This window comes from Anser cygnoides, chromosome 8 (assembly GCF_040182565.1).
Source record: "Anser cygnoides isolate HZ-2024a breed goose chromosome 8, Taihu_goose_T2T_genome, whole genome shotgun sequence".
Classification (NCBI taxonomy): domain Eukaryota; kingdom Metazoa; phylum Chordata; class Aves; order Anseriformes; family Anatidae; genus Anser; species Anser cygnoides.
In genome coordinates, this window is record NC_089880.1 from 3,436,004 (window position 1) to 3,463,571 (window position 27,568).

At 36.3% G+C, this 27,568-nt stretch overlaps 1 protein-coding gene across 4 annotated transcripts in view; it reads right to left on the bottom strand.

Moving 5' to 3' along the window:
- Positions 1-27,568, bottom strand: part of DPYD (dihydropyrimidine dehydrogenase) — a 352,519-nt gene that overhangs the window by 178,830 nt on the left and 146,121 nt on the right. For all 4 annotated transcript variants that reach the window (XM_013186603.3, XM_048067133.2, XM_013186607.3 and 1 more), the window contains 3 exons: positions 6,295-6,402; positions 4,294-4,463; positions 2,406-2,616 (listed from right to left, as the gene is read on the bottom strand). In XM_013186603.3, coding sequence (XP_013042057.3) covers positions 2,406-2,616; positions 4,294-4,463; positions 6,295-6,402 — 489 coding nt within the window. The remainder of the gene's footprint in view (positions 1-2,405; positions 2,617-4,293; positions 4,464-6,294; positions 6,403-27,568) is intronic.

Below are 27,568 nucleotides of genomic sequence, written 5' to 3' on the forward strand. Positions count from 1 at the left end.
ACATTCTTCCTTTTAGAGAAAAAAAAAAAAAAGCACTACAAATATAAGATGGTTTGGGGTTTTTGTATTTGCTTGGTTTTTTGTTGCTGTTGTTCCATTTTTATTGTGTATGCCTGGAGATTTGGTTGTAATCTAGCTCAATGGTGAAAAGCAAATTTGACTTTCATTAAGACAGCTTAGTCAAAAAATAAAGGTTTAAAAGCTACTGAAATGGTGCACTCAGAATAAGCACTTCATTCCCTACAGTCTTAGTTTCTTTTCACTTTCATATTGTTGTACAAAACCTATGCTAATATTTCTTTATACTTTGGTTGCTATTCTAATAGCAGTTGCACCAAAAATACATTGTGAAACATTGCTCAACCCACAGTAAATAATTCTCCTTTCATGATCAGCTCACTGTATGACTTTGTTCCCCTCCCATTTTATGTTCCTGTTTAAAAGCCTCACAAACAGTCATTTAGAGGGTTAATGCATACTAGAAGATACAAGACTGGCGCAAGATTATGGCTAAGCAACACAGTAAATTCAACCTTTTAGACAAAGCAGTTTGTAATGTGGGAGAAAACAGAACCATTCCTTTATCATAGGGTCTCTGAATCACAACAAAACGCATTGATTACATAGGCTAGTATTTATCACATGAGGTTCTAGAACACCTTCCAAAAGACCTAAACAGAGGGTTTTTAAAAACAACAAAGTTTTAATAACAACAAAACTTTCCAAAATTCTGATTCAAGTCAACTCCACCAATGAAGTAGCTGATGAACCTCTCAAAGATTTTAAAAATACATATGTATCTCTTCTCTGTGCTTCCTGTGGGTTACGACTGAACCATAAACATGAACAACATAGATGCCAAGTTCTTTATACAGATTCCATCTCCATGTGGAATGGGTGTCTGTTCTGTCAGAGATGTGGAGTCCCAGTTGCTCCTCCTCTGCCTACCCATTAAAGCAGCAGCAAGTGCACAGCAGAAGGCAGCCCTGAGGAAGTAGCACTGTGTGTACCTGGGTACAGTTGCCAGCTAGATAACAGCCTAGGCTGCATTAACCTGTCCCAAAGCAATAGCAACATACACGAGACAGGAATGCTCCTGGAATGAACTTTACATATTATTCTTCAAGGTAGAAAGTTTATCCTTCTTTTTAATTGTAGTAGGGTAGTAATGCATATACAGAAAATGCAGATGTGGGAAGTTACACATTTTATAAGTGCCCGGTATATGTCCACAAACATTACTATACTTAACTAATATTATTTTAGATTTACTGTCTTCCTTGATTGAAAAGATTCACAAAACCACAAAATTATGTTTAAAAAAAAAAAAGTTTGAAATTCCCTTCACACAGGCAGGACTAACATCTGATCACCAAATTTTCCGTTGACACGCACTCTGAGGCACTAACTCTCCCAGTCCTTTTTACGAGCGTTTATGCCGAAAGGAGTATGAAACATGTCGTGGCATAATTGGCTGGCATGACTGTGCCCTGGAGAAGCAGGCACATTGATCACTCACTAAGGCTTTCAGAACCTCCTAATCTTGATGAGCATCTATTCATTTTACTAAACTATCTTCTGCTGAGTCAGTGGGGTTCTTGTATATTTTTTACTTTCAAAGCACCTTTGATGCATGTACCTGAACTCTTTAAATCTAACCTAGTGTAAGAGGAGGAGAATACAGTCTGAGCTCTGCTCAATTCTCATGTTCTTAGTTGAACTCATATTCTTCTGCTCTTTGTTTTATATTCAGATAATATGTTCAGTCTCCAGAATGCCACCTCTGTATATTGACTATTAAAGTAAGTGTTCATTTTTAAGACCAAAGTTTGTAAAGTGCAAGTAAATAATGAGACATGCTGAGAAAAGTGCATGTGAATTTAACAAATCCTGTATGTATGAGAGAAGCCACAGTCCTGTTGCATATGTATAAGAAATAAGTGATACCCAGAGTGGATAAACCAGAATAATGAATCTGTCTTAATTCTTGCTTAATTCAATAGTTAAAATAAATTAAAAAAAAAAAGTTTCACAGATCAGATCAGTTCAGTTTGAAGTTGTAGTATAAGTTTCTCTAATGTTAGTTAGCGACACCAGAAGAAATCCCCATGAGTATTCTGTGTTACCCGTTTGCATTGAGAGGAAAGCAAGATATATACTGAGCAACTGTACCTCTAATATTGGTTCCTGCTCTAGACAATGACACACAGAAAACTGCTTGTTATTCATACCCTTAGTTTTTTTCTAAGAGGTATACCTACAGGACAAATAAATTTATGTGAAAAGGACCAAGTCACAAGCTATGTAACCTCCAGAAGACCCGTTTCACAGAACTGTCAAAGGACACAAAATGGCTGCAGCTAAAATAACAAGCAGCATTTAGAGAATATATTTGTCAGGGTTACCTTTAGTGTCACTCAAAACTGAACCAAAGGCACTGATCACCACATCAGCTTTCAGACGGACAACCTGATCCTCATCTTCTTTCCAGTTTCCGTCATTGTCTTGTTCAGTTCGAACAAACTCCATTGCAACAATATGCCCACCTTTAAGCACAACCTTCCGGGGGGAGAGGAAAGGTAGAAATTCACACTTCTCTTCTTTTGCAAGTTCCATCTGCAGATTAAAAGCAATAAAATAAACATGAAAAGCTTTATGAAAAGTTGACTCAAGGTGCTACCACATATTCTTCTTTAGTAGAAGGCAATGGTGTATTGTGTACAGATAGTCATCTTCAGAGCCTCTACTGTATTAAATCAATCAGTTCTAGACAGTGGCACGCAGTAGATTTGCAATGCAGACATTTTTCTGATGCATTTTCTTATTGTTCCCTGTCACTGAATAACTCCTCTGAGGGCAAAAGAGCTACTTTATGCAACTACCTGTTTTTTAAGAGGCCTAGTATTAATTAAACACATGACCTGATTTGTGTTTTCTATGACTTTAAGAGTTTATTTTCAAGTACTGAATACCATGTCCAAATAACAGTTTTCTGTGTGACATCCCAGACTTAAGATCTTCTGATTCTCTGTTGTGATAAAATTACCGAAGTCAAACACCACATCTTAGTAGAGACTTCAGGATTTGATTGTCTACGTTTACTTGACAAATAATGTACATGTAACTATCTTGTATGTGTACTATCTTATGAAATGTCCAACCTGACCTCATTCTATCATGGCTACTAGTAGGCTAAAACTATTTTTATTTCACTTTTCTCCCCCCCCCCCCCCCCCCTTTTTTTTTCAAATCCACTGCATGATTTGATGAACATTGACAACTTTTAGGAATTGACCCAGGCTGCTAACAAAGATTTCGGTTCAGAGTGACTTCTGATTCTTAATTAGCAAGAATCTGAATAGCATGAGTCTTTTAGCTACAATGGCCTCTCTAATCTCATTGTGTCTAAAATTCTTATCTGAAGTGCAACAGAAAGAAGTAAATTATGTTTTGGAACCTCCATTCCTTTTTTTTTTTTTTTCACCTCTATTCCCCTTCTACAGGATCTCTAAGATGCTCACCTTCTTGAAAAAAATGACCAAATTCCCATAATTCCCTTGATAAGAAGTGCATTAGGTGTACTATTATTCTAAAGCATGTAAGTGTCTAAAGTATGTACCAAATAAATTATAATGGAAAAAGACCAAAATAAGAAAGCCCAACTTGAAAAAATTCTCCTGTAACACAAATAAATTGAGGAGGCAGAGTCAGTTTCAAAATGTGCAGATGTCCTGATAAATGCCAAAGTGCAAAGCCAAACTAAAAATCAAATGGAACACTGAAATCTGTGGTGAATGACATCACTCTATTGCCATTGGCAGTGATTCAAAATGAAAATCACAGTAAGTAATTTCCTTGCAAGAATTTATAGACTCCCAAAGCTATGTCAGAATCACTGAGATTCATTAGACAGCAGCCAGAAAGCATAATTCTTGGACCTGAAGAGTCACCTACAATACTCAAATGCCTGTTTTATCTCTGGGGTGCTTCCAAGATTTTAAGAATTTTACCGTATTTTCTAATTAACAGGAAATTCTACCCCTTTTATGCAAAGGCATCTCTCTGAGACTTTACAAGGAATGGATACAGCAGAGGAAAATGACTTATACAGAGATTATACGAATCAAACCTCAGATCGTTAATAAACTTTTATACGTTTTAAGATAATTGTTATAAACAAAGCCTTTAGTAGATGTTTTTAATGTACCTACTGCACACTTTCAGGCGCTGTAGAAGTAACAACAATAATAACAACCAATATTCCTTCTCATAAATGCTATTATTCAATTTTACCTCTTCTGGGACAGCCCTGATATTAGTGAACCCCTTCCTGAAGACCACAAATACACGACGAGCTCCACAGCGTAAAGCAGATGTTGCACAGTCGAAAGCAGTGTCTCCTGCCCCAAGTACAATCACAGTTCCATGTATTGATGGCAATGGAGAGTGACAGGCACACATCCCTGAAAGATGAAAGGAAAAACCCCATTTTCAAGTAGAGAAACCATTTCTGCATGACAGCTCAAAAGGTACTCGTACTCAAAGCAGTGTAAAATTGCATCTTACAGTTTCTAAGCATGGAGTGTCACTATCAAATTATTCTGCTTCGCTGAAAGACAGTTTTATTCCCATTTTTAAGATATGCTCGTATACATAATTTCATAGTCAATACTCTAAGCAACAGAACCCTTCTATCATGAAAGGATACAAGCGACCACACGTTCTAGTTTTGTGAGTCCTGTTGGGTGAAAATTAGCATTGTAAGATCTTTTTATTAAAAAAATAAGCTTCTCACTTATCAGATTCATTATCCTCACAGTTAAAAAAACAACACATTGTAACAGATTATAAAGAATAATATTTAGTGTTTTTCTAACGAATACTTTCCAGTTGTCGATAGAGTTGCATAATAGTTTCTCAAAGTTAGTCCCTTATAGCACACAATTATCTATGTGTTTGTACAGAATTCTATATAGTATTTTTAGTCAAGTTATTACAAAGGGAGATTGTTTTGCAAGATTTGCTTTTCCTTTGTTAATCAAGAAATGTTTTGCAGCGTATATTCTCAATCTGTTTCATTTTAAAACATCTCTTTCTTTAAAACCGAAACAAAATCAACCCTTTTCTCCTAACTCATTTGAGCTCCCTAAGCTTAAGAAAATACACAGAAATAAACATTTGATCAAAACAGCAGAGAGATGGGACAGATGGGATGCTGAATTTCCTTTCCTAAATATTTTGCATAAAATGGGGTAATAAACTTCACTTTTATATGCAGAATAATTTGCCGCCAGAGACATATTCTTTAACTCATGGTTTATGGAAAGTCTACTAAATAAACAGACAACCTTATTTGATGCTAAAAGAAGTTTCTGAATGGACAGAAGAAACACGGTTTGTAGATTAAAGTGGTTAAATATGTAGTCGTGCATACAAGACCACACAGTGCACTAAGTATATGCTCAGAAAACAGTATATGGAATTTCTTTTATTTTTAATCACCACATTGGGGAATCTAGACTGTGAGTGAGCATGGCATATAAATCACAAGTTTCATGTCATCCACTCATCCAGAGTTTATGACATCACATTCAGGGCCCCTGAAAGCATCTACAACCCCTGGGTAGCAAACAGCCAAGTCTGCATTCAAAACAAATATGTAAAAGCATAAAACGAGGCTGAATTTGATGCCTATGAACTGGCATCACTGACTTCAAGCATACTACTGTTGTCCTGAGACTGTGAAGTTTTTGAGAAAAGAACTAGTGCTCCCTTAAATGTGCCTGTAAAACATGCAGCACACGACTGACTTGGGATCACAGTGCTACAAGTAAAAACAATTATCAACAACATACAAAGCAGCTGTTTATACGGGCCAACAAAATAATATCAGGTCATTTCAAGAGTTTCATCTTATATTAAAGAATCTTATATAAGATTTTCATCTTATATTTGCTGTGTTATTTATATCAAGATAATTTATACAAATGAGAACCTTGTGACATCTTTTGAATATAATTCAACATAACAAACAAGTTTTTGTGGGTAATAAATTGCCATGTACTTGATTTTTATATATGACTATTTGCTTTACAGTCTCCATGACTGACTTTCCTCAATGCACAGTCCTGAAGTTGCAGCTCACCAAGAAAAACTTTGGCCCGCACCATTTCATTAGGAGGTGCTTCATAACTGGATGTGACGCTGTATAACCATCTGTGTATTTTGATATCTCAAGAATTGCTAATGACTTACTACTGAATATGGCTGTAACAAAAACACAGTATCACCCACCTGGTTTACTTGCCATAGCTACCAACGGTAGGAAGTCTTTAGATGTGTAAAATCCTTGATCCATTCTCAGCCCTTGGAATATACTGTCTCTGTTTGATTCTGGTAAACCTGAAATAGACATTTTAAGGCAGATCAGAACTGCAAGGGAAATTTCAATGACAAATATATATTTTATATTACATGCACATTCTCAAAAATGTCAACAACACAAGCAGTCTAACAAAACTTCAGATGTTCCCTAAAACATCAAAAATGACTGTAGTTTCATGTTTGTAGTCAGTAACTTACATAATGGGTGATCTGTTAATAGTACTGGCACTTGAAAACAGAGTTTGTTGGATAACCTGTGCACTCAGATTAACTCAAAATAAATGCAAAGAAGAAGGTTAGAGAGAATAGGATATACAGGGTGCAGAAGCAGAGAAGCTACTGGGGAAGGGGTAACTCTGGTAAGCTTCTCCTGTATCACTTTCCTTTCACACACATGTAACTCTTACTGCTGTGAACTGTTTTTCTTCCCTTTGTTTTGAGGCATTTTTCAAGACATCTAGTTTGCAGGTAACACAAATGAGGCAATAATGAACAGCTTAGCTGATGAGGAGTGGGGCATGAGTGGCAATGCTGTTAACGTGTCTTATTTGTGAGTCCTTATATGTCATCACTTTTACGTGTTCCTGACTGTTTTCTCAAAACCCTGAAGACCTTATTGGCTGACATTTATTTATAGTTATTAATAGCACAAATTTATAGAGAAGCCATGGGATACAGATAGTGACAGGCTTCACAACCAACAATAGCAACAAATACCTTTCAATTACAAAAAGGCAAAAGGCATCTTCCGGTTATTAAAAACTATCTTTACATTGCTGTTTATACATTTGGACAGCACAGAAAGTCTAGCCAGCACAGAAGTTTAAACATTTTTTTTCATGCAAATGAAATAATCTATCAGGGCATTTTCAACAGGGCCTCAACTTTCATATTTAAATCTAAAATAAAACCACACATATTATCATGAAAGTATGCAAATTAATAATTGCATACTGAAGTGGAATTAATGTCAACAATTTTTCTAAGAAAACACACTACCTCTAAGGAGTCCTTAGATCATGTAGGCAGAACTGGAACACGCAAAGTAATGTGTTCCCTCCATTCCTAGGCACAGATGGCAGCAGAATGACCTTTCACCTCTTCGAGATATATTGGTTGCAGGTGGAAAACCCCAATAGTATCATGTTAGCATCAACAACAAAGCAGGACTGCACTTTGAGGAATGCTATTCCAAGTAGGAAAGGTTTAAGGCCTTTTTATATTTCTGAAGCAGCACAAAGTTGCCTCATTACATCAGAGTATCAGGACTCAGTCATAGAACCCTTCAGATTTTCTCATGAGTCACCTGATATGGGGGAAGCTTCTCAAACCTCTACAGCCCTGAATGAAGTTACCATAAGAGAAGAAGAATAAGAAAAAAAAAAAAAGTATATTTAGTTTCAATAGCTTCAGTGAAGAAAAGGAAAGCAGGCCTCAGTGAATTGAAAAGGCTTACAAAGCAAAAAGCAAATGAAAAAAATGCTGAAATTTTTGCATTTCAAATACCTCACAGTTTTTGAGCACTTTTCTTGATCTCTGTTAATAAACAAAACAATGAATCAATTGCTGAACACCTGACTATCAAAACACTTCTGAGCATTAGCTGGATATTGAGAAAAATAAGGTTAGAAGATATTAGCACATGCTGAACTTCAAGACCTTCGAATGCTGTACTTCCTGGGTAGACTGGAATATCAGCTAATGAAGAATGAATAACGGATATTTTAAGATTCTGCCAGAAATACTTTGTACTATTGAAAGTATTGAAAGTATAACATGCAAAATGCATATGTATAATATACATGCAAAATTATACTTAAAAACTGCATAGGTCTTCCTCTAAGTATGTATATATTTCTAAATTATCTATGACAAGAATACCTTGAGAAAAGCTCTCCATGACTGCTTACAGGCAGAGGACAGCAGTGCACTTATTTCAGTTGACATAAACATAGACCAGCTCAGTGGCCTCAGTTTATTCTTGGGACAAAACACTTTTGCCATTATTGACAGGTGCAAGATGAATTAAAGATAATTTCCTTTCTATTTTATGGCTATCCCCATTCAAAAACAAAGAGAAACCCATCACAAAAATTTCCTTTTTTTTTTTTTTTTTTTTTTTTAACATTTCTATCATCTACTGATGAAAATGATTCCATCTCTAAGAACATCAGTAATTTAGCTCTCACTGGTTGAAGAGAGAGCAGAATTAAGAGACTGTTGTGATGTTCATGGTTCAGGTTCATCATAGGCTCAATGCCACGGAAAACAAAGGATTTATATTACAAATGCATTGGATCCAATATTGTTCACTCTGGCTAGTATGACCAAAAAGAAGTTTAAGAGGTAGTCGGTAAACATGGCATTTTCTGCTATTTTCTCATACTACTTTCATTTTGCTGAAAACTCCATGAAAATCAATTTTGCAATATTTATAGGAATTGTAGGGAAATTTCATCTTCTTCCTATACATACCTGGCACAATTTCACTCTCTTTACTAAGCACCCACTGGAAGATATACTGGATGCTGATGTTTCTCCCTTCACTGTTTAGTATTTGCCCTTACAATGATTGCATTTAGTTCTGTTAAAACAGGAATATTAAGTACTTCTTAAAGCCACTAAGCTAGCTAAGAGGCAGAGAGACACAAAGAGATCAAGAATTGATAAGATCCACTTTAGAGAGATAACTTTCATAATAAACAGCCACCCTACAGAAGTATGCTTTACAGATGGATCAAATATTGATAAAATAGCCAACAGCCTCTCAAGAGAGAGAGGGTTTGATGAAAAACAGCTTCAGAGGAAAAATTCAGTTTTGTGCAAACAGTTTTAGAAAAAGTAATAAATTAAAAAGCAATAACAAAAAACAGTTATATATGGACCTATAATTTAGGTCAAAATAGTGAACCAAGAGAAATACCCTTTGAAGAAGAATCAGAGAGAACCTTTAGCAAAAGGGAGTTCACACACTAATACAAATTAGCCAGGAGCCACCTCAAAAAAAAAAAACACATATATATAAAATATATTTTTATATATATATATATACTTACAAAAACATGAGGTCCCCTAGGTTTCAGGCTAAAATTCTCTGCTCTCCAAATCCACCTGCTAGCCATCTTAAAGGATTTATTTATTTATTACTTGATTTTTCTTGTCCTAAAATAATCTTTCACTATTCCATGTCTCCTGTCTTTAGATAACTTATACCAAAATCTAGTGATAACAATCATTTCCTTCACTAGCGCTAAAGAACAACTTTTGGGCAACCAAAAGGAGGCAGTCTAGAAATACAAGTCCACTGCTGGTGTGGCTGGATGGACTCTGCAAATGTAGTCAAGCAGTGGGCTACTACCCGACTACCGGCCTTCTGCAGCCAAAACCCTGGACCTCCTGGAGCCTCAGACCCTTTATGTGCCGATTCCAGGGAAGCAGCTTGTGAAGCGGCTGATACCAAACCACACACGGGCTGGAGGACAATGGCACATACTAAGAACAGAGAAAGAAGAAATACTGTGAAAGTAACAGCTTGCAAGACAGATCTAGTTTAACTTTGCAAAAGCTAATCTAGATAGTCCCAGACTGGGTCAGGTACAGAACTGAAAGCAACTCATCTCCATTCCTGGCCCTCTGATTTTCTAGGCCCTGCCTTTTGTCTCCAGATGCTCCAGCTCTCTCAGTAAGCATCACACTCTTAGTATGAAGACCTCCCTCTTTCTTTCCTTCCTTGGATCACCACAATCCTTTCTCCAGTGAACCATACCTCAGCACCAATCTCTCAAGTCTGGCCTATTACATACTTTCCAAAGTTATACTAGTGGCTTTGGAAAACACAAGCTTTAACCTTTTTTTTTTTTTAATTCTTTATGTATGTGCATACATATAAACATGAAAATACATATTAGAAGAAACATCTGCTTCCTATCCCTTTACTCTTCATTCTCATAATACTGATATATGTTAATTTTCTTAACTGGAGGTGTCAAGTTCATCATCTCCATTTAAAGAGATACTCTTGTAGATCCTCTTACAATCCCCTAGTCCAAATGAAATATGAATTGCAAAACGATTAGAGTCAATCTGTTAGATACACATGGCAATATAGAAGAGTGATGCATACACAATGTAATGGATTGGCATGCAGAGCAATGCAGCTAGTCCACCTGGTTGCTGCACCAAACAAATCAAGGCATGTCAACACATCAATCAGCTAAGTCAGAAAAGGAAATATATACTGATGCTACTACTGTAACTATTAGCCTGGTCTGGAAAGGAAAACTGAAGTGGGAGTAGCAGCACAGCATGCATCTCTTTCCTATTTTGATCAAATCCCCTCTCCCCCAAAACAGGAATGCCTTCTGAACCTGAAATCATTGTTTGAATTACTTAAATCTGACAAGTTTGGGCAGATTTGCAGTTTCATATGAACTTCTCAGCCAGTCTTAATAACTGACATACAAAATAAGCCATGTTCCCTGGTAAGGGTCAAATGTAGTTTTCATTGGCAGCTGACTGAAAACGAATCTCCAAAAGGAAAAAAAAAAGGAGCTGACGTTGAAGTGTAAATATACTGAAGCCTAGAGCCTAGGGGGGAGAAAACTTACTAGAGCATTGTGAGACTTTCTTTTTTCCCCACACCAGACACCAAAAAATTTCATTTGCTCATTTTCAGTTATGTTACTACAGCATTCTGGAAAAATTTAAGCTGGAATAGGTAAACAAATGAGCAGCTGAGATCTTTCAAGCAATATTACCCCTCTTTGCATTCTTTGCTGTTACTGTCTTGAGAGCGGAGACTTTTCAAGTAGAGAGGTGGCTGAATTGTTTTTACCTAACTGGTAAAATGTAAATGCAGTTTGGCTAAAGCAATTTGTGTTGGAATATACTAAAAACTATTTTTTAAAATCCAAGACTCTCAATTTTAACATTTTTATAATGAAACTTTCCACTTTGTTTCAAAAGGGCATTACATTTACAAATTTATCTAAACTGAATTTGAAAGAAAACAAAGAAAATAAATTTCACTTGCTATGCATATCCCTTTTTCTTCCTTTTTAAACTAGCAAAGCAAAAACATCATCAAACCCAATTCACCAACTTATGTAACTTCTTTGTAAGTGTCTTCATGTCATACAAATATGGAGCATTAGATAGAAATTTATAGGATTAGGGAGGGAGGTTTTTCCACCTTTTGCCATATGTATGAAAAGCTGCTCATGTGTTTCAGAGTTAAATACAATTCTGAGAATTCACATTTACAAGGAAGACTCTGCTAGACAGAAAAACAAAAAATAACAAAGATTCCTCTTCACTACTCATGTTCTGTCCTTCCCACCCTCCACAACAGGGATCTGCTGAGGAAGAGGGGCCCAGGAGATCCTAGGACCCGGCAGAAAGCTGAGCTGTTGGAATCTGAGCACGAGGAGAAAAACACATGAATCGTATAAGAAACTGGATGCAGGCAGAAGAAACGTATAATAAATTGTGCATCTGCTGTAGTGGAGATGCAAGTCTGCTGAAATAATATCTCAGAGGCCAAGCCTAGACAAACTGAGACTGAGCCTGTTAATCAGCATAAGAAACTTGAACACAGCCCAGTAATGAGGCATCACAGGTTCTGCAACAGCAATAGCTCACCTTTGGCAGACAGAAATAGGAATAAGTAGTGCCCATTCATGTGGGCTAAGAAAAGGAGCTATGGAAGGCTGGTGGAGAGAGACTGATACAAAGATAAGAACTAACATGGTCTGATAAGTTTTCATTAATTACAGTTGTTTATATATTTTTGTTATATTCTTTAAAAGATGCACTAAAGCAGATACAAGCCTAACAAATGCTCTCTGAAGGCAAATTTCTAAATCGCAACTTCCCTTCTGAACAAGACCTTTTGAATTAACAATAAAGTCTTAGGTACACATTTTATCCCATCTCCCTGACCTTTTATGCACTGAGTATTCCAACTTGCTCCTTCTGTTCCCATATAAAAATATTCTAGGCATAACACTTCTGACATCATTTCACACTTGCCCCGAGACTTGCAGCTACAGGTATCAGGGTCAGAGTATGACTACAAAGGTGCACAACGGAGAAGAACACACAGTAAATTCCAAGCAGATAAGCATCCTTTTACACTTCTGAATGCTCTGTTCTTCTTCAACAAGTCTTATTTGTGGTCTGGGGAAATGAAGATCAAAATTGTGTACGTAAAGCAGTTTTATTTTATGTCCCACAATTCGTGAATTGTATAAATTGAACCAGGAGTTTTATGTACATTAAAGTGTTTTTTGTTTGTTTGTTTTTGTTTTGTTTTGAAAGATAATATTGAAATGATAGATTCACATAATTGTCAAATTCACAATTTTCCCATCACATGATAGAACCTATTCATATTCAGTGCTATACACTCTACCTACTTGTTTTTAAGAAGTCACATGTATTCATATCAATACTGATAAAATTACTGTCCATGGATCAATATTAAACAATAATTTAGATGTTAACTATACTGAAAGACACTATACAAACACGGTACTTAAGCTATGCCACATACCTGATTATATTAAACACACCATTAAAATTCATGCTATAACATTCATCAGAAATGGAACAGAAAGCCATTGGTATCTAAAGAGCTACTCTGTACATTTTTAAAGGTTTTATTCTGAAAGACTAAACAACCAGTGAAGTTGCAAATGCTCTGCAGGTGCTCAGCTTCTCTCAAGGTCAGTCCATTAGTCATTAACACATTAGTAAATATGTTCAAGGCTTGTATTTTTAAAGGATCTCTCTCGTTTTGATGAAAGATTTTTTTTTTTTTTAATGGTGGCAGCTTTGTTACTTCCTATTGTGAGGTTCAATAGAGTATGTTTTCTAGGTGGTTGATTTTTTTTTGTTTGCTATGTATGTTGATGGAGATAAGTGTTTTAATTACTTTTTTAATGTCTATGCTTTTGTATTTTCTTTCTCTCTCAGTTTATTTCCTGCTGCTGAGATTACTGCCTCATCTACACAGCAGGTGGCTCTTTCAAATTTGTTTTCCTTGTAAGCCTGGTAGATTTATTTTGTAATATAACTGCTCCTTTTTACTGTTTTTTTTTTTATTAATGATTTCTTTGCTTTGGAATAGGTACACTTGCAAGGTCTGTAAGAGCAATTCCCTAACGATGGGTAAAGGCCTTGTTCATAAAAAAAAAAAAAAAAAGTAAGGGGAGAAAAGGAAAAGAACTACAAGACACTTGAGTTATCGTTTTCTTATCCTCAAGTTAGAATGAGCACTGCATACAGTAAATGTGAAAGAAGACCCTTCACATCTATCAGCAAGAGCCCTATACAATCGCTGCAGTGCATTCTAAGTTGAACAGCAATGTCCACACCACAATATCTTCTACAAATGTATAAATGAATAAGTAGCTGAACCTGCAAGTAATGCAGTCTATAGGTCTCATACCTTATTTTATTGCTAAATTAGACACAGAGACAAAGATATGAGCTCTTGCAAGCAGTACTGAAAATACAAGAATGAACTAGCCAGGCCAGCAAGAACCAAAACTGTTCTTATAATCTCATTTGTCTTTGAAGCCAGTTGTCCTGTCTCAGTTAGACATACCCAAAATTTCACAAGACCTAGGTATCAGAAACTGCATACAGGAAGAGCAGACAAAGTCTAGAATCAATCCACCTGAGTGATGGAAACTAGAATTACGACCGTGCAATCAGTGTCGTATGTCTGAGCTTTGATTACAATACACTGCAGCCTCATGGTCTGTCCTCACAGCATTTAGGAGTCCCATGATTAGAATAGCTTGACATCTAACATCAAACAAATGTTCAAAGGTGATTCATAACACTTTAGCCCCATCAAATATAAAGTCCACTCCTAATTCGGTTTTTATCAGCAGCAGCTTTTCTCACGGATTTAGCCTACCTTCCACAGCCTACTTCCAGTCTTAATTGCTCTTCTTTATTTTATTATGTACTTGCACTTGGAATATTATTGGGGCAACACTCAAGTGTTAATATGTTCTAGTGAAAATCAACGTTTCCAGATGATTAAACAAAGACCTGAAAAAAACAACGCGGTGATTTTGCAATCATCAATATCTGGCTAAGCATCACAGAGATTTTCAACTTACTTTGACTGGAGCACTTATCCTCTAAAAGCATTCTTTTAAAATGCATACCTCAGAACCGAAGCATTCAGTACCATTAAGTGTTTTTAAAACATAATTCTTTAAAGGACACTCTAGAAGAAGTGACAGTAAGTTGGACAAAGATATACAGTTTCCTAAATTAAGGAACAGATGGTAATTGTAGCATTTCTTCTCAGGTTGGAAACTGATATTTAATATTGCCCATATTTGAAATAATAGTCACACTGAGGATGCTAGCAAGTTAAATGGTAGTCCTGGTGAAAGGACTTGATGAAATGTGAAGATTATTATGAAGTAAGCCTCATCGCAGAGAAGGACAAATGCAGAAGTCTGCTTACCTGCCCTCTGGTTCTGTTCTGCCTGATACTGTTTATAGTAGGACTTAAAGCACTGAAACAGTTTGCTATGAATCTTGATTTACAGAACATAAGAGTTCTGTAAATTGTAATACAAAGTAACTGAAGAAACATCTGCTGTAAAAAAAATAAAGTGGAATATTGCTGCAAACCTTCCTTATGTCATCCTGGTAACATTTATTATAGCAGCCACAAATCTGAAAAGGTCACTAGCTAAAATGCATTTAGTAGTCTCAGTCAAATCCATCTCTAACATAAGAATGTGCCATTCCACTCAGGAAAAGAGCTTACTCCAGTCTGCTTACAATATAGCTGAATTTGATTTTTAGACCCGACTGGAATTTGGTCACTTCAGGCCACTGGGACAAGCTGTCACTATTCAGGAGCATCCTTGAACTGGCATAGCATGGATTCTGAAGTTTGAGATTTGACATGCTAATGTTGTCAGTTCCTTTCTCTCTTCCTTCTACAAGCATGTTCCTAGCACTAACATGCCAAAGGAAAGACACAGGGGGCTGTGTTTCCTCCAGCCATCAGCCAGATACTATTTGTCAATGTGATGCGCTGCACCACACAGAAAAAAAAAAAAAACCTGGCCCCAAAGGTTCCTCTTGTTCAGTAAATGATGCTGAAGAGAACTGGCCACGATAGCAAGAAGCTCATCTCCTTGGGGACTATCAGTAAACTTGAAGGATACAAAAAAGACAACTGTTTCAGAAACCACGTGTCACAGTAAAGGCATTTTTGCACAGTATAGAAAACGTGTAGATGCACAAGTGAAAGCAAAACAAAATGGATGGAAAAAGGATTTGGGAGCAGCAGACTCCTAAAAATTAAAGAAAATAGAAAATATTACAATAGCTTTTGGTAGTACAAATTGTATTTTTCCCCATGCAAATTCACATAACATGTCAGGTTTACAAGCAATCATGCTGGGACATTGGATTAATAATCAAATGCAAAGCAAATTTACAAAGGGAAAAATCAAATGTTAACATAGAAAAGTATTCTTCATGTTAAGTTTTGATTTAAAAAAAAAAAAAATTGAAAAAAGATCTTGAAAAGCCAAATCAGTAGAAGCTACATATGGTAAGTATGCAGGGAAAGAGTAAAATGAGAACAAATCTGATGGAAAACATCCACAAAGAAAAAGCCACAAATGCTTAGCTGGCATCAGAAAGAAAAATAAATACTAGGCCTCCATGCTGTTGCAAAGCAACAGTTGAAAATCCGTCACAGGCAGCACATTAATCCTTTGGTAATATATGAGGAATAATTAAGTCACATTAATAACCTGGAGTTACACCTTTGGTCAGATCTCAGACACTATACAGCAAAGAACTTGCAGCGAGTTGAGTGAGACACCACCGATGTACTAGATAAAATCTTGTCCTCTACTTTTGATATAATACTAATATAATAGCCAATTGGTCTTGAAGTGTTACAAATATAAAGATTGATTTCTATAATATTGTTTCCTGAAGCTGAAAAAATAGAGCAGGTACGAATCACAGAAATATCTAACTATAGTTATTTCTCCTAAAAAAAAAAAAAAAAAGTTATTTCTCTGCTATTACTTTATTGCATGCTACTTCCATAGCATCCACACTATTTGAATGTAGTGACTATGAAACAATAGGCTGGATCAATTACAGCTTTGTACCCTATGTAGTAACTACATCTATATGAAATACTTGTGAAATTCTACTTATCTAGGCAGAAAATCCCACATGCTAAATATCAGTTTCAAAATATAGGACTTTCTGGTTATTCTTATTTTTAAAATGCAATAAGGATTCGTCCAAAGTTTTTCATTTTACTTTTTTTTTCTTTCTTTTTTAATGAACTCGTCTTCACTGTAAAACAGCAATGTCTTCCAAATGCTACTGAATAATTAGTACTCTATCTGAAATTTCAATATAGGAAATAAATATTGTTTCCTAGCTCTCTTTTTTAATATATTATATTGTCTTATCTTAAATCTCAGAATATTAATACAGTGTTTTTTCCACATGGAAGAACAAAAAGATGCTATAAAGCTTATTCAGTAATTACTCCCATATCGTTCCACCTACGCTGCATTTTTGAATCACTTCAGGTAAACCATCTCTACATATATTTTAAAATGATGCCTTGTAAAGAGACTGCTAAACACTATTCATTTTTTCCACAGCACAGATCTACAACTGAAAACCTATCATCAGTGCATTCTGATGAAAAGGTAATAATTAAATCTTTTTTTTCCTCTTCTACAGCACATTATTTGACCTATGATAAAACAACCTATCAAATTTCCATTTATTATTTCTACCTGAAGGGCTTTGCCAGCTCACACAAACATAAATCTCCATTTGTCAGATTTAAACTGTACCTGTCCCAGCTGCTATGAGGGTTCATATCTCTTGTCCTTTAAAAATTACCTAATAGCATCAAGCAACACAACCTCCCTCCAGCCTTCGCTGACCCTTGCAATCAATAATATTTGTAACCTGTATGCGCACAGTTAAGTAGAACAGAAGCCATGCACTATCCTAGTTAACCACATTGAGCTGTGATACTACAATCTGCTCCCTCGTGTCTCGCGTGATCAATTTTAATCTCTGGACCAGGAATAAAAGAATTCAGCCTCTTGTTTCCAAATTCATCTGAAAAGGATGTTATAGATTTGTAGGTCTGCACTGGAGTAGTGGATTTAATACAATCAGCAGTTCAAGGAAAGAACACATCTAAGCTATCATTCATTCTCACTATCCTCAGTTTATTTTGGGTCTTCAGAAGACAATACAAAACAGAAAATACACGTGTACTGACTTAAAGAGAGCTCTGTGTTAAAATGCCACCAGGTAACAGTTATTTGTTGCAGCTGTATCCATTATTGCCACTGTGGGTAAGGTGTGGGTCAGTGATTCCATTATGATTACTTTGGTTAAAGTTTATAAATAAACTATCAATATTCTTTCCTTCTGGATAGATGTCGTATAGAGTAAATTAAACAGAAACCTCCTAGAAGTAATAAAGCCTAGTTCTGCTCTGTTAAAAAGAAACAATTATTATGGAAAGAAAGAGCAATTCAGGGTTCTGATGATATTTGTTCTCTCACCTCCAAACTAATTTTATTTAAAAGGAGGAAAATTTGCCAACCAATTAGTCTAATTAGACAAACGTATCTGAATGCAGAACAGGAAAAAAGCAACTTCAGAAAGCTACTGCAGTAGAAAAAGTGCTTTTTGAGTCTGTCACACTATCAGAATACATTTCCAGAGTTCTCGTAACTGCATATTTATAGGCTTGGCTACATTGGCTCCTTGACAGCAGCTCCAATGCAATGAATCATCTATCAAAACATTTGAGAAGACTTTCTTACTCATTTCTTTAAAGCAACCTTCTGAAGAGACACTTTTAACGTTATTATGTTCTAGTGTTCACTATCAATTAAGAAAAATAGCATACAGTTTCATAATTGCAGGTGAATAGTAAGTACGCGTTGTCAGAGGCTTTATCTTCTCCGATTGTCACATGCTGTGTATCAGTACGTAGTACGCTGCAACAAATATGACATTCTTGTAACAGGCTGGAGGGTCAATGAGCTTTCTCACTCAGGTCACTAACCCACTTCACATCAATGTCCTTATCATTAAGTATATATGTATCTGCCTTTCCTTTTAAAAGCAGCTGTAGCAGGGAGTTTTAACACGATATTCTCCTACGCAAGAAGATCATCTGAGAAACATTAGCCAACTGTATAAGTAGCCCTGTGCTATTATATTGGAAATAACTAAGCAAGGGTGTGCTTTTTTTTTTTTTAAACCATTAACTAAATCTGAAATCCTTCCCCAACATCAGCATGTTTTAGAATAAAATTGCACCTAGAATACAAGACAGTCTTTATTAGCTAATTACACCACTCTGGTCAAGTGCCTATATTTTCCTTGGTGTTTCACACACTGCTGACAGAGCACTAAATCCAAAGCTTTGGGCCAGAAAACATAATGCTGTTGAATCCTAGACGCTGTTAGGCTACCATCTGGAAAACAAACAGAGAAATGAAAAATATCTCCAAATGCCTCCTCAGTGCCCAACAGGAAAGAACATGAAGTGAAACTTTGTCACACCAAAGATGATGGATCAGGTACTTGGCTTGTCAGTGCAGAACTCTGCACAGGCATGCACACAAGTACCTTCCTCTTAAACCCATTCTTTTTGTGACTAAGTAAAAACTTGAAAATGGGAAATCTATATTTCTTATATTAAGCAACTAATTTGGTGATACTTGAAGCACCAAAGAGGCATGAGACATGAGGTATGTCCCATTTTAGGCTATGGTGGCCAGATCCAGAGAGACTACTGTTACAGAAAATTAAAACTACATGCTTAAAATAGCCTGCAGGCAATGCTGTGAATACTCCCAAGAGAGTGCATGCTTCCACTGACATGGGCATTTGACCCATGCTAACGTTAGGCCAGGCACACAAACGTATCAAGGAGCGAGCATGAGCCCTTAATGTCTTGGTGCATATTTTTGTGTTTGCAATACTACAGCAGGAAGATTCTCTCCCAGTGGAGTTTCAAGTGGTAACAAAAACAAGAAGCATCTGATCAATAAACAGAAAATCAAGTTACGTTGTCCCCATAGGTCCCTCTAACAAGGACTTCTTTCTGAAATGTTCATGCTTGTCTAATGCTGCTGTTTTTAATCCTTTCACACCAGTGGGTCCTACATGCTTGCATTAGTGCTAATGTAAAGCAAATGAACATTTTATACAAGGATATCCACTCTCCCCAAGTAAAGGGGTTAATACCAAGTAAGCTTTAGGAATGTAAATTATTTTCCCTGTGTGGCTGAAAAACTACATGAGTTATTCATTTAAAAATTATTAGCATATAAAATCATTATTATCTCTGCAGTTAATGTACAGTTCACTGACAACCTTTTGGACCATTACAATTAAGAAAGGCAGCATCCCTAATGAAGTTACAAAATACATTGTTTATTAAATAGAAAATTGCATCTTTAATTACTTTAAATATTATAATCCAATGAAAAATTATTTCATAAACCTCAAGACAAATTATGTCAGAGATGGAGTATGCATTTTGTTCCTCTATGAATCCTAAACAGCACTTTCAATTTGCTTACAGGTTTCTGTTGTATGCAAATCTGCTCCTGAAATTGATTTCAAGTGCCTAAATCCAATGCCACTAGCATAAATTTAAGAAGCCATTTGTGTTATTCTTTCTTTTTAAAACAGAATTTGTATCAATTGTACAAATTTGCAGTTCTAGTACATACAGTAAATAAACAAACTTCTAGTTTTCTACTAATTCTCAGGAGGTAAACTTGAGATAGCTTTCTGTGGGGGTCCCAAAGTCAGTCTCGTTGAAATAAAGGCAATTTGGGGATCTACCGTATTTCATTATATCACTGTTCTATTCTGAGCTAGAAGAAAATTTGGTTCAAAACCGTCAAGGGCTTTGAGGATAGACTATAATTCCAACAAGTAAGCTAATTTTAAGTAAATTCCAACTAAGCTAATTTTAAATATTCTGTCTTTTTATAGAAAGTAATCTCTATGTATTGTCAAGATAACTTTTGCTCTGTCCAGTATTAGATGTTTGATGTGCTGGCCGAGATCTAAAAACGCCAAGCTGTCAAATTAGGCCCTTCACTATGCTTTGGATCAAACCCAGACCAAAGTCAGTATAAATATGTGTTGATTTCTGTAGCACAAAGGAGAAATTAATGCAGCCAACTTCACTCACGTCAACACGAACTTGCCATTGAATATTTTGTTTGGAAACCCTACAAGCTACCAGGCTTTCTCAGGCTAATCGATAAATCAGGAAAGCACAGAGATTTTCAATTCCTTTACGCTATAAAACCTGCTGCATTCTGTGTCTTTTTTAGCATAAATATTGCCTGTGCACATCATGAAGACGGACTGATTGCAACCAATTGTTCAGGGTAGTACTATAATAGTAAAACATTTTTTTCTTTTTTTAAACAAGCTTGTTTCACAAGGGGCAATGGTTAATAATCATATTATAAGCTTTATGTAACTATAAAATACATTACATAACTATGAAATTGATAACATTTTTTAGATTTTAAAATTATCTGGAAATTAAATGATAATAAACACGATCACTTGCATAGTTAATACACCAAACTTTGAACATGGCAGCTTGTTCAGAAACATACTTGGCAGGTTTTTGGCTGTACCTGTGTGCCAGAAAAAGAATCCAGCTGGGATATTTAGGCAAGTTGGGTACTGAAAGTCAGAAACATTTGTGAAAACATTCAAAACTAAATTAAGTTTGAAAAAACTTTCCCTGCAAAGATCTAATGTTAACTGTAAAACAGTTAATCGTATTATGGACCAAACCATATACAGCACTTGAAACAAACTCCTTCCTGAGCATGCACCTGGATACCTGTTTTGGGCTTAAGTATCTTTGGGAGTCCATAACTTGCCTACCAAAAGATCTGTCTGGCTTTAGATTACTGACATGCTACTCAGCAGAGACACTGCCTTGGAGGCAAAGGACCTCAGGGGCATGAGGAGATTTTCAGAGCAAGCCTTCTTACATATTCAAGGATGTTCAAAACCTGACTGGATATGGTCCTAGGCAACCTGCTCTACCTGACCCTGCTTGGAGCTGCAGGGTTAGACTCAATGATTTCCAAAGGTCCCTTCCAACCTCAACTATTCATGATTCTATGAAATACTCCCTGCTGAGGTCCTAAGCCATGGAAAGATTTCTGAAATTTTTATCTGGGATTGGAAAAATCCACTACTACACTTCAGTAAAAGAAAAGTATTCCGTACCAGGGAATATGTGCCAGACATTCACAGAAAATTTCGAGAAATTCACAGGTATGTACAAGTATTCATTTCCACAGGCCTTATATGTTTCTATCAATTACAGAGATCCTGTAGCCAGTGGCAGCATACCAGGAATCAGACCCTTTCTTCATCTACTCATGCTACAAAGAAACAAAGCTCAGGGAAGGTAAGATAGAAAGTAAAACTCTGGAAAGTTAATTTTTGAAACTTTTTCATTCCAAACACCCTTCCATGCTTCCATTTAGTACCATACAGGTTTGCTTGCAGAAATCACATTTTGCCACTCACAGTCCCCTTCCCAGTAACTGATGGAGCTGCGCTTTGCCTTATGCAACAAAAACACTCACTAATCTTTTGAGACAGGAGTGTATGAAATGGCCAAGGACTTTAAATCAAAAACTGATTATAATTATATTCTCAGATGATTTAAGTTATTAGTATTTAAAAGTATATTCTGAAATATCATTACCTATTGTCATTGATATTTGCAACACGTAAGAACAGTAATTCTCAATGTAAATCAGACTATACCTCCGATATCATTTTCTAACAAGTCCCAAGTGATATTGCTTGATACTGGAGCTTCCATAAAGTCCTTGTAAAATTCTCACCATGCAGATGCAAAATCCTACATTGCACATTTATTGTCCTAATGACAAAACTGTCTTTCAGAAATTCATCAACTCTGTTGTACCAAACCAAGCTTTTCATACCAGTGCTTTAATGATAATTTTTATTAGTTTTGCTCCACATATAAAATCAGACTATGCCTGCTTGAACACTTGCCATAGAATGACTTCAGTTAACTTTAGCAACAACAGTTGTATGAGACTGAAGAGACTGGGATAAACAGAATCCTCTACTAAAACCAAAACAAAGCAGCACAACAACCTTACCTCTGCCTTCTGATAACTGCCACTTTATTTCTGATTATAGTACACATGTAAGTAGAAAACAAGAATTCACTTATGTACTCACATACAAAATCAGCTCTGTATGTTAAAGGTATAGCACTCACATACAAAATCAGCTCTGTATGTTAAAGGTATAGCATGTACACTGAAAGTTATCAGCTTGATAACTCTGCACTGACAATCATATCAACAAGCATATGCACAGATTCAGCTCCCTTGCTGTAAGTACAGATATTTCCAAGAGCTCATACCCTCATATTTTTGAAGGGAGGGATTGATTATAAAATCTCTTAAATCTGCAATCAAATGCTCAGCAGATAAGTATTTATACATCAGTCACTTTGCTCATGGTCATCTCTATAATCAATTTAAGACAAAATAAAAAGCCACTTTCAAAGACGCATAACCCAGGAACAAATTAAACTAAATTTCATAATATTTGAATGAACAAACTGTTGAAGAGGCAAGAAACAAAACTGTTTCTAAATGAATTCTTTCTAACATAAAGAGATTACAATTGAGGCACCACAGAGGAAGTTTCAGGGACATGTCTATTTTCATACTTACTCACTTGATCATTTACACAAACAGTTTATAATACTATGCTGAAACCAAAATTCCCAATTACATAGATTTTACTAAGTAGAGGAATACTAATTGATGAAAAGTAATTGATAAGTCCAAATAAGATTACTTAAAAATCTGGAAAAAAATGAACGGAATGATACACCCAACAAATGGAGACATCAAAAGATACCATAAATGCAACGTTACTGTGACATTGAAGAAGAAAGGAATAAACAGAATATTTAAAGTTTCTGAAGCCTTGCAATTAAATGTATAACAAATTCAGCATGCAGAATTCCTGGCTGTACTGCAAACGCATAACATTTACAAAATGAAGGTGGTGATATTACAGCAATACCTTCTCGTTTTCATTGCATGTAGAAATGCAAATCAGTTAGGCAGACAGCAAGCTATAGTCTAGGCTCCGCTGCCTGAGTTATTTCAATACCAATAGTAACAAATAGCACTTACTGCTTGTAGCGCTTTCTATTTTCAAGGTGCTACACTAACAATCAGTCCTCAAAATATCCAGATAACAGATAAACATTTTTCCCTGTTCTTTACAGATGGACAAAAATTTATGTGATTTACTTAGGACCATACATTAGAAGCAAGGTTGTGACGGCTCTTGGACATTCACACAATAGGATTTAAATATGCTACACCAATAAATCTTTTATAACCAGAATCTCTATAGTCAGGGAAGCATGCAGACGTTTTACTCCCTACTACATTGATAGACTGAATGTTGCCTTAGAAGTTACCTCCTTGCATTTGGAGTTCTGAAGGCAACTAGACCACCTGTGGTCTATGCAGGAATGAAGGTGCTGAGACGTGGGCAATGTCCTTGAAAGGCCACTGTCTATGATCCTTGAAAGGCCACAGAGGTGGGGGAGGTCCCCAACAACTGGAGAAAGGAAGGTCTGAAGGATGGCCGCATTGTGCAGCTGCTTAAGCAGGTGTTTTACAAAAAAAAACAGCCAAACTTCCTGGGTAACTGGAACACCACCTGGGGAGTACAATCTTGCTAGGCCAACAACGCCTAGGAAACCATGTAAATAAAAGCATAAAAGATAAAGATCACTAAGCTAATGATTATCAGAGATACCAAACACCATGGGCAGCAAAAAAAGAGGACCAAGGAATGGGAAGATGGAAGCTAATGTCAGCAGATTTAGGCGACCAGGTGTTCAAGGGTTATCTTGGTCATCCCAGCTGGAGCAGAACAAGACACCAAATCCATTGTCTGGCCGCACCATAAGAGTTGCACCTGCTTCCAGGGTTAGGAGAACTATGTGGGAGTGGGCAGGGAGCGGGGCTTTCCCTGGATGGCAGAGGAACACCTGGACGGACAGATCAAACATCCTGGTACCACCACATCAGTGCCTGCTGCAGGTCCAACAGCATTGCCACTGACCCACAACTTCACAACAGCTCCTCAGCCATCTACATGTCCACTGCCACTCAGTCACCTGCCTTATTCAGCAAGCAACCACATTTTCCTAGTTCAACGTCTTACTACTAATTATTGTAAAATTCTGATTTTTGCAACCTTCCTTGTTTTAAGGAGTTGAATCATATCTGCAGGCCATGCCGCAACACAGATCATTTGCCAGTAATCTACACACAGTGGACACAGGCAGAAAGACTCGCACATATCGAGGGGCAGCCCCAGTGTCTGTCTTTGGGAATCATGTGAGTGCTAATATTAAAAACCTAAGAATAATATACTGTCAAAGAGTTCTTCAGAGAGCAAATCAAAATTAGCACCTAATTAAAAGTCCTCCTATTTCCAGTGACTCCACACAGAGTACTAAGAGCTCAGCAGCAGAAGCAGAGTGGGAGGTGACTATTTAATGAACTGTATATTTGAATGAGATGGTCATTTGGTGTCAGAGCAGACAATGGTAACCTTCCTTCATGATTACTAGTTTTCACTATGACTTTTTTTTTTTTGACATGTGTAATTATACATCTTCTCTTACCTGTCACCTAGCAACCTTAGCTGTGATTTAATTGTGTTTTGAAATAAACTATATAGTGGCTGGCATAATAATATGCTTATTCTTCAAGCTGACAAAGTAATGTAATTAAAACCTATGTAAAGATCCTTAAAATACATATATTTCCCAATTTTTCAACTTATTACAGCTGAAGGAGAGGTATTTATTATAAAAATACTTTTTCAACTTTATATGTTACTTTATACATGTGATGAACAATATTTCAAAAAGAACAGATATGATACAAATTCAACAAAACACACCTACTTCATTCATCTGTTCTTTTTCTTTAAAGAAAAAATTAGATTTGTTGAAAAAGAAAATAGTTGAAAATGCTAAAGCAACTGTGAGCTTTTTGCTTTATTTTAATATTTCCAGTTTTATTACTTTTATGGATATTGCTCATGTCTTTTAGCTTTTATTTCTTCCATTTGCTTATTTTTTTAGCTTATGCATTTTATTATATATTTTTTTCTTCCTTTATAATTCCTTAATTTTCTCAGTCCCATTTCCTTGTGGATATGGTTTTCTTGTTTGCTTTCCTTTTATCTACACTTGTTTTCCAACTCTCCCTCACTCTCTTCATGGTTTTCCCCTTCAGCCTTTTCCTTCCAGACTCACACCGCCAGCACTGTCTCTGGAGCAGCCCAAAACTAACAAGACTCAAACACCACTTGCCTGGGGGCTCAGGGGGTTGTTAGCTGAAGGATGCTTTGGCAAATGTGCTTTCTTATTCCTTATTTATATAACTGCCTTAAAAAATCCAGTAAATCTGAAAGCATTTCAGGTTGGTACTTTGCAACATAGATAACATATATTAAAAATAAAATTAAAAACAAACAAACAAAAGAAAAAAACCACTGCCACCAAGAAGCTTTTTACTAGCAAAGTAGTAAATCTAGCAGAGCAGTATATCTTGTGTGGTGATTTTGAACTTTCCCAATCTGTGGATCACTACAGGCGCTTAATGGGACTGTGGAACTGGCTCAGTGAAGAAGTTATAATGCTGTAACAGCTGCATATGGTGGTATCTATCATTGACTGCTATACTGTAGGAAGTGTGGAGATGGAATGAACATACTTGATACCAGTGAAAAATGTCATATATGCTTTTGGCAGGCGTCCCACTGGCTTAAAATTCTACATAAAAAAAAGATACACAACTATTTTTTTTTCTTTTTCATAAAGCAAGTTCTTTGAGCAGTTTTATCTTTCTACCACTTTTCTGCAATAACATAGGTTCTGCCACTGCAAACATTTACACTCATACTGAAGTCCACGTGCTGTAAGCTTAATTGCTGTATTGACAGTGTCTGTTGAGGTACACCCCAACTCAAGACCAAGCTTATTCCCAATACAGAAGGCAAGCTCCCCACTATGAAGCAAACCCTGTTCACACAGCAGTCATTCAAATAGAACACAGCACATCATGAGTACAACCACTCCAGATGTTGTATCAATGCTATGTAGACGTAACCATCAATGTCAACGGAATTACTTGCACTGTATAAAGTGAAGTGTATGCATAAGCTTTTGTGAGAACAAGGCCTAACATTGTTTTTACATAAAAACATTTTACACGACTCCTCCCACACTTCTTAAAATTGCATCCCTAATTATGGAGTGTGGAGATCTACTATAAGTGATTGATGTTGTTTTGTATGTTGTTATGGAAACAAACCAAGTAGGAGTCTGTGCTTTGCGTATAGAATTTTGAATCAGATTTTACAGTAAATAACTAGGCTTTCCAGTGTATAAGCAACAACACCATATGGCCTTTAATCTCCACCCAAAGACTATGTCCTTATATGCCACCTGTTAAAATTAAGGTCTTTCCAGGAACAGAGAAAAAAATCAATGGACCTGGCTCCATCTTGTCACTGGTTGGTGAACAACAAAGTGTGGTCATCTCAATTAGGCACACTTTATAACTGTGAATACTTGACACACAAAATCAAAATATTTATAAGAAAACAACGTTTAAATCAAACATAAGCTGACAAATTCTGCAGCGTTCAGGAGACCTGCCCTGGAGATGCCACGACCACATAAAGAAATTTATACAACCTAGGTTTCCACTGGATGAAGGATATATCTAGGTTAAAAGGTATTAATTCATGTAGCATTAATTTGGTATTAAACATGTGCGACATGGGTACCTGCCAAACAAAAAGTAGACCAGTGTTGCCTCAGGAGCTTACTATACAATGAACAGAGGTACTCAAAAAGGTTGTGAGATGAAAGGTGGAAGCCATGTGAAGAAAGAAAGCACCAAAGAGGTGTGGTTTAATATGGAAACAACAATGTCACTTTTGCTTCTGTGGGAGCTAAATGACCTGAATAGAC